Here is an 11,623-nt window from a genome sequence, read left to right on the forward strand (position 1 = left end):
ATCATTTGAAATAAATTCTCCCATGACTTACTCTCTTTCTCATGCCCTTATTAACACAAAGAAACTCACAACCTGATGCTTGAGCTTGCTAAACCTGTTACAAACACACCTATCAATAAACCAATCAAGGGAACCATGGATGGTGTTACAGAGGTATGCACTGTGTGATTTAGCCCCGACATTCATCCCGCAATAAATATTTATTTGACAGTTTGGCTTTCATAACGCTGATTCATGCCAACTAAATGAGACAGGCTATGCAAGATTTTTTATTTTTTTTTTAACACAATATAGTCTCGAAATAAGATCTAGCATAGTATAAAACATCTAAAAGTATTGAAAAAGTAATTCAAAAATATATTCTATTGTTTCATCTGGCAGCAATGGTAAGAGTTAGATTGAAACTTCTAGTAGAGATGTAATACTTTTCCAAGATCTTACGTTATAATGATGCAATAAACATAGCACTCTTATTACACACTCACTTTCAGTGGTTGATTGAACTGTACATTATAAGATTAATTCAGAAAAACATGCTATTGCACAGTGTTTAGAGTAACTAGGAAGAAAAGCCAGTGACGTGAGATAGATTGGATGGCAGAGACATTTAGACAATGGCTGGGTTCAAAGGGGTCAGGGGGTTATACATTTTTTCTCCCTTATCCTCCTCAGCTGGCATTGGAGTGGAGTTCATATCCCTTTAAAATGGGCTAGCTGGTAGGGAATCGATGCAGTCTACAGAGTTTGCTTTCACAGTCCTCGGATGATCACAGTTTAAAGAAGTATAAAATGTACTAGGGTACTACTACTTCTTTGCTGTAACATTCTTGCATACCAGTTCATAACATCCTAAGTGACGAAAATGCATTTATTTGTTTAAGACACCATGTAAAGTGTCCATGTAAAGGCCTATGTAAAGAGGAACCTAGATGGAGTGTCCTTCATCCTTATCCTTCAAGTCACTTTGAATAAGTTTGCTTTAATGATGAATAACCAACAACAACCAGGGTAGTTGAGAAATGACATGGACTTGAATTAACTTTTTTTTATTCAACATTTGGTTACAATTTATATGAAATATAAGAGAAAGTGTATATTGTAGGTGCTGTAAATGATAACCATTTTTTCCATGTTTTTAGATCATCTTGAATCTCCTTTAAACTCGTCTTCTGTTCAGTGGAATAGTACTGCTAATAGTACAAATATTAAACTCTATAAATATGTCATAAAACTTGATAATTACATAAAAATGTATGTTAAATGCTTTCATAAACAAACGTTTAACTGGCAACAAATCTGTTGATGGGAAATTAGTTAATTGAATGCATATAAAACTAAAATTTAGGTTAAATAAATGCAAAGACTCACTTGTATTCCCTCTCCTGTAAGTGCAGAACAGGACTGAATTTGCCAAATTCAATGGTGTGCATGTTCAGGCCCTCAGCAATCTCAGAGGCTGAAGCAGAGGTGAGCAGATCTTGCTTGTGGGCAAAAATTAAAATAGGTACGCCACTAAGTTTCTCCACATTCAGTAGCTCAGCCAACTCCTGCACGATCAATTCAAAATAGTAATTCAGTAGCTCATTGCAACACTTCAGTAGCAATCAGTGAGAAATGTCAAATAATTATCACTTGAATTAATGTATATGAAAAAATGATACACTTCTCTGGAGCAATTTGGAGTATAATTTGAATAAACATGAAACATTAAGTGATCAGTGAACTGTAATAATACTAAGCTGCAAAACATAGCATGACTGAGACCAGCACAAGTGTGAAAGCACACAGTCTGAGAAAATGTATATTGCAGAGGCCTCGGATGGTTTATAATCTCTCTTAAGTTCACACATCTGCACACACATAAAAAAAACAAGTCATAATAAATACGTTTGCTATAGAGACAGATCTTAATACCTGTCCCATTTCCTCAAGCCTCTTCCTGTCTGCACTGTCTATGACATAAATCTGAAATGCAAAAACAACAACCACATAAAGCAAAGCAAATATGGCAGATATTACTCACAGGAAATTAAATGATCTACATATGAATGTAAATTATAAACTTTCACTTATATTAGTATGAGTCTGCTGTTCGTTTAATTAATTTAAAAACCTCATCAGCACATATCTCTCAAGAAACACTTACAAGCATGTCAGTATTTTCAAAGTAGTTTCTCCAGTATGACCTTATATTCCTCTGGCCTTCAATGTCCCAAACATTCAGTTTGAAGCCCTGAGACTGCACACTCTTAATATTAAAGCCCTGGAAAGGACAATAAATAAATACAATAAAAATTCCTGATAAGGTTGTACTGTGCTGAAACAAGAGAAGAATGAAAGCAGAATTTTTTATTCACTTACATGTAGGCCAATCGCATGTGTATGAACTAAGAACACCAAGCTTTGAATAACGATCCAGAGAAAAAATATTCACTTCTTTTTCTTCACAGTTTAATATGGCTTTTCTTTAAATGTCTCTACAACTTTTAATCCTGCTTGTCCATAAACAGCATCGACAACTGCAGTAGCTGCTGAAATCAAGATGTTACTTTATGCCCCGTTAAATGTCACTTTCAATTTTGGTAAACTTCATTGTCATCAAATGACTGATCCAGAAAAAGAAACTGTGAAACTTTTCTAATGGCAATTTGTAATTACTCCAAACTCATTTTTAAATACAACTTTGAACATTTGAAATCAGAAGTTTACATGCACTTAGTTTGAAGTCATTAAACCCCATCTTTAACCACTCCACGGTTTTAATTTTAGCAAACTATAGTTTTGGCAAGTCGTTTAGGACATCTACTTTGTGCATGACATGGGAAATTTATCCAACAATTGTTTACAGACATATTGTTTCACTTTTAATTGACTATATCACAATTGCAGTGGGCCAGAAGTTTACATACACTAAGTTAACTGTGCCTTTAAGCAGCTTGGAAAATTCCAAAAAATGATGTCAACTCTTTAGGCAATTAGCCAATTGGCTTTTGATTGGAGTCAATTGGAGGTGTATCTGTGTATATATTTTAAGGCCTACCTTCAAACTCAGTGCCTCTTTGCTTGACATCATTGGAAAATCCAAAGAAATCAGCCAAGACCTCAGAGAAAAAAAAATTGTGGACCTCCACAAGTCATTCATCCTTGAGAGCAATTTCCAAACACTTGAAGGTGCCATGTTCATCTGTACAAACAATAGTACGCAAGTTTAAACATCTTGGGATCACAAAGCCATCATACCGCTCAAGAAGGAGATGCATTCTGTCTACTAGAGATGAACGTAGTTTGGTGCAAGAACTGCAAATCAATCCCAGAACAACAGCAAAGGACTTTGTGAAGATGCTGGAGGAAACAGGTAAACAAGTAACTTTATCCACAGTAAAATGAGACCTATATCAACATAACCTTAAAGGCTGCTCAGCAAGGAAGAAGCCACTGCTCCAAAACTGCCATAAAAAGCCAGACAACAATTTGCAAGTGCACATGGCGAGAAAAATCATACTTTTTTGAGAAATGTCCTCTGGTCTAATGAAACAAAAATGGAACTGTTTGGCCATAATGACCATCATTATTTTTGGAGGAAAAAGGCTTAGGCTTGCAAGCCGAAGAACACCATCCCAACCATGAAGCATGGGGGTAGCAGCATCATGTTGTAGGGGTGCTGTGCTTCAGGAGGGACTGGTGCACTTCACAAAATAGATAACATCATAAGGAAGGAAAATTATGTGGATATATTGAAGCAACATCTCAATACATCAGCCAGGAAGCTGAAGCTCATTCGCAATTCCGCATATGGGTCTTCCAAATGGACAATGACCCCAAGCATTTCTCCAAAGTTGTGGCAACATGGCTTAAGGAGAACTAAGTCAAGGTGGACTGGTGGTGGTGTAGTGGGCTAAAGCACATGACTGTGAATCAGAAGGTCACTGGTTCGATCCCCACAGCCACCATCATTGTGTCCTTGAGCAAGGCACTTAACTCCAGGTTGCTCTGGGGAGACTGTCCCCGTAATAAGTGCACTGTAAGTCGTTTTGGATAAATGCATAAATATAAATGTAAGGTATTGGAGGGGCCATCACAAAGCCCTGACCTCAATTTGAAGGAGAATTTGTGGGCAGAACTGAAAAAGAGTGTGCGAGCAAAGAGGTCTACAAACCTGACACAGTTACATCAGTTCTGTCTGGAGGAATGGACCAAAATTCCAGCAACTTATTGTGAAGCATGTGGAAGGCTACCCAAGTTAAACAATTTAAAGGCAATGCTACCAAATAAACTTTTGATGCACTGGGAATGTGATGAAAGAAATAAAAGCTGAAAGAAATCATTCTCTCTACTATTATTCTGACATTTCACATTCTCAGAATAAAGTAGTGATCCTAACTGACTTAAGGCAGGGAATGTTTTCTACGATTAAATGTCAGGAATTGTGAAAAACTGAGTTTAAATGTATTTGGCTATGGTGTATATAAACTTCTGTCTTCCATTGTATATGCGTTTGTATACCTGTGACGGGTGATGTGACTAATGTCCCCTGAGGCCAGCTGCTTGAGAAGTGTTGTCTTTCCACCATTGTCTAATCCACAGGTGTCAAACTCAAGGCCCGCGGGTCAAAACCGGCCCACCACCTTATTTCATGTGGCTCGCGAACTGATTTCTAAAATTTATGATGGAAGGTAAATGGAGCATCTCACTGACCAATCCGTTAGAAGAATAAAATAGGATTTATAGGCAATTGGAAGAGTTTTTGGGGTAGACCTGACCTGCTAAAGAGAGACGGACTCCATCCCTCCAGGGAAGGTGCCGCTCTCCTCTCTAATAATTTGGCTCATAGTCTTAATAATGATAGTATTTGACTAACTGGGGCCCAGGTCAGGAAGCAGGCAAACTGGTTCATCCGAACATCTGCTAGCTGCCTTGAGACATCACACAGGCTACAAAAACTACAACACATAGAGACAGTATCTCCTAGATATCTATTAGAGACTATGTCTGTTCCCCAAACTACCAAACACAAAACCCTCACTAAATCATTTAGAAAAAATTGTATTAAAGTCAAACTTGAACAAAACAAACAAATTAAAAATACAAATCATATAAAAACAGGGCTACTAAACATTAGATCTCTTTCTACCAAAGCACTATAAATGTAAGTCTTTTGAACTAATAATGCTTAATGTGACACCGTCAGATATAAATAAAAATCTCTAGTCTTTTGTACTTGCTACAATGTATAGATCACCCGGACCTTATTCTGATTTCCTTGGTGAATTTGCGAATTTGCAAATTTCAAGAAATTATCAAATCTTGTAGTTACTGTAGATAGAGATTTAATTGTTGATGATTCAACATTCACATAGATAATGAAAATGACACATTGGGATTAGTATTTATTGATATTCTCAACTCTCTTGGAGTCAGACAAAATGTAACGGGACCAAATCATCGCCATAATCATACACAAGATTTAATGTTGATAATATAGAAATTCTGCAGCAGAGCGATGATACCTCGTATCTTGTATGCTGCGATCAGCTAATGTTACTCAATCTGCACCACGCTATCGTTCAGGTAGAAATATTCTTTCGACCACTAAAGATAGCTTCACTAATAACCTTCCAGATCTATCTCATACACTCAATAAACCCCAAAGCCCAGAAGAACTTGATGAAATAACAAAAAATATAAATGCAGTCTTCTCTAGCACCCTTGATGTTGTCGCCCCACTTCGAGTAAAGAAAATTAAAGAAATAAGCCCTGCACCATGGTACAATGATCACACCCATGCTCTCAAGAGATCAGCTCGGAAAATGGAGCGCATGTTGAAAAATACAAAATTAGAAGTATTTTGTGGTGCTTGGATGGTTAGTGTCTGTAGCTACAGACAGACACTAAAAGCTGCCAGGTCAGCATATTTTAGTAAACTCATAGAAAATAACCACAACAAACCTAGATGTTTATTCAGTACTGTGGCTAGATTGGTTAGGAATAAAGAGTATTGACTTCATGAATTTCCTTACAGATAAAATTTAAATAATCAGAAATAAAATTTGAATTATTACATCATCTTCAACAGCAAAGAACTTAGGTGTTATATTTGATACCAGTCTGTCCTTTGAAAATCAAATTACAAATGTTTGTAGAACAGCATTCTTCCACCTAAGAGATATTGCTAAATTAATGCATATGCTCTCTGTTACTGATGCCGAAAAAATTATTAATGCGTTCATGACCTCAAGACTAGATTATTGTAATGCATTACTGGGAGGATGTCCAGCATAATCAATAAATAAACTCCAATTGGTTCAAATTGCAGCAGCCAGAGTGCTGACAAGAACCAAGAAATATGATCATATTAGCCCCATTTTATCATCGTTACAGTGGCTACTTTTTAAATTCCATATTAATTTAAAAAATCTGTTAACTACATACAAAGCTTTGCATGGTCTAACTCTGCAGTACTTAAGTGACCTTCTACCACACTATATTCCATTCCGTTCATTATGATCGCAAAATTCTGGCCTGTTAATAATTCCTTGAATATCAAAATCTTCAGAGACTCAGACGAGCGTTACTAGGGGAGTTAAGTGACGTCACCGGCTCATACGGCAGGCGTCATTTAAAGGAACCGCAGGAGAGTGGAAACAATGTTATAATATCACCTGTTTTGTTGTGGAGCTACACTCCCACTATGGCTGTTTTGATATGACTTCACTGCAATATTATTTTCCTTAGTTTATTACAATTTTAGTAACAAGTGTCACCAGAACAGTAGGTTGCTGGTTTCATAATGATTATCCATTATTTTTTAAGAAAAATAATTATTAGTTATTTTTTTCAGTGACTCATTGAGAATGAAAACCGTTGAATTAGTAGTTATAGAACTTTTTCAGAGTAGCACCCTATTTAGTTTTGGAGGGATAGACTGCATGAAGCTGCATCTAATTTTCACAAAGTGTTTCTGGAGTTTTCTTTCTCTTAAAAACGTTTGTAAAGATGTTTTTTCAGTGTTTCTTTAGCTGAATGATCAACTATTTAAATATCTGTGTGGCTCATTAAAGAAACTGTACTTCTATCCCACGCAGCCTTGTTTTCAATCCTATAAAGAGTAAATATGACATTAAATTAAATAATGCCATAAATGAAATATATATATATATATAAACACACACAGGCAGCCAAAAGTTTGGAATAATGTACAGATATTGCGGTTTCGGAAGGAAATTGGTACTTTAATTCACCAAAGTGGCATTAATCTGATCACAAAGTAAAGTGAGCACATTACTGATGTAAAAAAACAGCACCATCACTATTTGAAAAAGTGATACATTTCTAATTTGGTACTAGAAAATCACTTGTCATTACATCAAACACAGTTGAAAGCTACTTTGTTAAATTAAGCTTCACATTGTCTTTTTTCTTGCCACAGTATGCAATAGACTGGCATGTCTTAAGGTCAATATTAGGTAAAAAATGGCAACATAGAAACAGCTTTCTCTAGAAACTCAATCACTCACAGTCAATCATTGTTTTGAGGAATTAAGGCTACAAAAAGGCTTGAAATTGCCAAAAAAGTTAAAAAAAAAAGAAACTAGATTTCATACAAAGGTGTACACTACAGTCTTCAAAGACAAAGCACAACTGGCTCTAACAAGGACAGAAAGAGATGTGGAATGTCAGATGTACAAATAAACAAGAGGATAATTACATCAGAGTCACTAGTTTCAGAAATAGATGCCTCACATGTCCTCAGCTGACAGCTTCATTGAATTCTACCTGCTCAACATCAGTTTCATGTTCAACAGTAAAGAGAAGACTCAGGGGTGCAGCCTTATGGGAAGAATGGGAAAGAAAAAGCCACTTTTGAAACAGAGAATCAAAAAGAAAAATGTTAGAGTGGGCAAAGAAACAGATATTGGACAACAGATAATTGGAAAAAAGTGTTATGGATCTTAACCCCATTGAGCTATTGTGGGATCAGATAGAAGGTAAGGAGCGTGAGATGTGCCCGACAAGACAGAAACACTAAAGCACTAGCATTTTTTTCTTTGATGATATAATGCTGAATTTACCAAAATGACAAAATGAGCTTGTCAAAAATGTAACCACACAGATTCTACTAACAACATTTTATTTACAGATTTTGTAAATAAATTGTAAAAATACAAAAATGGCAGTCCTTTAAGATTTATATCAACGCCTTGTTCCCCATGCAAACCATTATTCTATCAGTCCTTTAAAAAGGGGCTAAAAGGGATTCAAAACCTTTGTTGCAAAAAAAAAAAAAAAGAAAAAAAAGACCAATAAGAACAATATCAAGTGACCGTGGGATAAAAGACAAACAATAGAGAACACTGCTGGTGCTTTCCGTTAAAGGCAGATGCAGTTTGACTTTGTGTTAAGAAAAAGAAAGTCATATTAAAGGGAGGAATTGAAAAAAGATTTGTGCTCAGTGGTGTCATAATGCCAGTTTATGGTGACCACCTCTTCAAGTTTCATAAAGAATGCAAAAGTATAATTCACAAGTCTAATACAATTATTGTATGCAATGGTAAGTTTAGATAAGAAACAAACCGAAATCGAATAGATAATTTAGTGAATTGTTTTTCCTTTAAGGACACAATAGTGATAGGACAGGACTTTAATTTCAATCCCCAGGTCACTGGGACTGAATCTTGACATTAGCAGCTCACATACTTTACTGTGAGAAACCACCACATTAATGCAGACACTTGTATGCATAAGTCACAGTATTATAAGAAATAAAATCATTTTCAACATGAAGTCAAAAGTTCGCAAGACCTTTACCTTTCGATTTAACATTTGCAACCACATCTGACAGTGCAAAAATCTGTTAAATCCTATGTCACTTTCAATTAAATCTGGTAAAAATCTAAAAGCTACTGCTTTTTCTTCGCTGGTTTGACTGCAGGGATTTCCTCCTCACTATCATCATCTTCCTCGTCTGACATGTCAGTGTCTTCCTCATTCTCTGTGGCTGTAGGAGACATAGGAATTAATGTGCATTATTCAGTTCACAATAAAGGAATAAGAACAAAAAAACTTTGCATATACACGATTTATTGAGACTGGCTAAACTGCTTTCACACTGCATAAAGACTGTTTTATTCCTCACCAACTAAATGCAGCCCACTGACAGTCACTGGTCCAGATCCAGATTTCAGGCGTAGTGTAACAGGAGCCATCAACTCAAACTCACCAAGGCTTACCTGAGAAGAAACAGATGTGAACTCATTTGAAGGCATTTTGAACATCTATACAGTATAGAGCAGTGTTTCCCAACCTTTTTTCTGCCACGGCACACTTTTTACGCCTAAAAAAAAAAAATTCAGATCAAAGCAGATCTATAGTCTCATTCAGTCTGAGCATTATTTTTCATCCAAAAAGACAACAATAATAGTGTTTCAATAACATCCTTACCTTCTTCCTTTATTAAAACATGCATGGCTACAAATCTACCGACTTCAGTATAAGAATTATAAACACAAAGCAGATCTATGGTTTCATTTTCCTACAGTATCCCATTTAAACTGCAGAATATGACTTTATCAGAAAATACCATAATAACAGACAAATAATAATCATTTTGAGTTTCAATAATGTTCTTTCTTAATTGTAAAGCACATTTCACATGAGTTGAGGCGTCAACGCTCCATTCAACACCAGAGTCAAGCGCCACATTGCCCTCCACATGACAAGTTGCAGAAAGTGTCACAGAGCGGCAATTTTACGAGTTTGCCACATAAAAAAGCGGGAGGTGTGCACAATAATCATTGAAAACATGTATTTGGAAGACAGAAAAAAGCTTGCAGTTGCTTTTAACGCAGAAAGTAATAAAATGACTTGTTTATTATTAGGTCGAAGCGTTTTCTTGGTGAATTTAAATTAGTTTAATAACTGGGGTCTCTGATATTCGTGAACAATAAGGTAATAATTAATTAAAAGAAATTATGAGACATTCAATGTCTCTTCACAAATTTGGACAGTTTTTAAATATTTCTTGTTGCGTAGTACTCTCAAAGACATTATTGGTGAAGCAGAAACGTGTGTGAAAAACACTTTGGTGTAATGTGACGTCACTTCATAAACTTCAATGTATTGTGCAGAGCGAGTCATTGGAAAGACTTTTAAAGTGTATAAATATCAGTCACTTTTGCACATTAATCATTGCTCTTCACAATCACAAGTGTGACCGACTGTGGTTTCAAAACGGCGAATTTCTCCGAAAGGTGTGGAGTTTGGATCCCTGAAATTATTTTGTTTTTTTCATGAATTTATTTATTTTGTGGAATTTGATAATTTTCCACGGCACACTTGACAATCTTTCTACTGGTGTGCAGTGGCACAGTGGTTGGGAAATACTGGTATAGAGTAGTAAATGTAAACAGAAATAGCCACTCAGAATAACAGAATTACCATAGGTAGACAGGATTTGTGAAGATTAGCTACAGGCACCGACAATTTCTTTCCTTGGTGATTCATAGCGGTCACTTCCACCACATTATTCTCCTCTTTGGCACCATCACCCAGACAAATCTATTGGTTTGAAAATGGGGTAAGTTGTGGTATGGGGGAAAAGTGCACCCACAAATGGTAATTATGTCGTCATTTACTCACCCTCATGTTGTTCCAAACCCATATGACTTTCTTCAGTGGAACACAAGGGTTAGGCACCCTCAGTCAGCATTCAATTTAATTGCATTGACTGAGACTAACATTACGCGTATCATGTTAATCTAGGTTGTGCTCAAGAAAGTCATACAGGTTAGCAACAACGTGAGAGTGAGTACAAGATGACAGAATTCCCATTTTTAGATGACTGTCCCTTTAAGTGCAAGTAATTGAGCTCTCACACGTTTTAAACAAGAATGCACTAACCGTTCTGAGCTCGAGAAAATGTTCTACATCATCATCATCATCATCATCTGCTTGAAAAGTGTAAAATGGAACATCAGAGGACAACTCGCAACCTAGAAGAAATACAATGTGAAGTATAGTATATTTATACGTACAGCATCGGAAGTAATTATTGAAAACGACCACGTTTCTATTATATCTTCTTGTAAAATCAATGCTTCCTAAACTTTAAATATCAATGGTTACAGGTATTAGAGAAAAAAATCTGACAACTGCAGTTGTTCTGTCCCACGTGTTAGCAAGTCTAAAATACATGTAGCACATCGTTTTTCACAACGGAGAAATGATCTTACTGAATACAAAACTTTCCAACCGTGATCTTGAGTCGACCCCACTGTCCGATGCTTCGTCATCCATAAACGACATTATTGTTCAAATGTTACGTTAATAATATCAATTTAATACAGGCTAGGACAGCACAGATCGCCTACTCAAAACACGAGTTCGCGAAAAGCGTCGCAGGAATCATGACGTCATCAACAGTGACATTGAAGTCAAATTGTAGATGGGTAATGTCTCGGCAAAACAAAAATGGTCTTTTCCCAATCAGTGGGCGTTTTCAAACCATTGAGATTCCCTGCATTCATTGGATAGTTTAGAAACGCCCTTCCCGATTTGAAAACGCCCATAGATTTGATAACACCCATTATTGGTCTGCAGAGACCTGTACTTGAATTTAACTGTTGGA

The 11,623-nt window shown here is 36.2% G+C and overlaps 1 protein-coding gene and 1 pseudogene across 1 annotated transcript; both read right to left on the reverse strand.

The window, feature by feature from the left end:
• Nucleotides 1-805: 805 nt before the first annotated feature.
• Nucleotides 806-4,894, reverse strand: LOC127660571 (ADP-ribosylation factor-like protein 3; annotated as a pseudogene).
• A 2,322-nt stretch (nt 4,895-7,216) lies between these two features.
• LOC127660914 (nucleoplasmin-like protein NO29) lies at nt 7,217-11,436 on the reverse strand. Its single transcript, XM_052151393.1, has 5 exons — nt 11,229-11,436; nt 10,897-10,988; nt 10,435-10,554; nt 9,134-9,227; nt 7,217-8,995 (listed from the first exon to the last, which is right to left on the reverse strand). Exons 1-5 carry the CDS (start codon nt 11,299-11,301, stop codon nt 8,898-8,900), a joined length of 477 nt encoding a protein of 158 aa, XP_052007353.1. The 5' UTR covers nt 11,302-11,436; the 3' UTR covers nt 7,217-8,897.
• Between the last annotated feature and the right edge of the window lie 187 nt (nt 11,437-11,623).

This window comes from Xyrauchen texanus, chromosome 20 (genome assembly GCF_025860055.1).
Source record: "Xyrauchen texanus isolate HMW12.3.18 chromosome 20, RBS_HiC_50CHRs, whole genome shotgun sequence".
Taxonomy (NCBI): Eukaryota; Metazoa; Chordata; class Actinopteri; order Cypriniformes; family Catostomidae; genus Xyrauchen; species Xyrauchen texanus.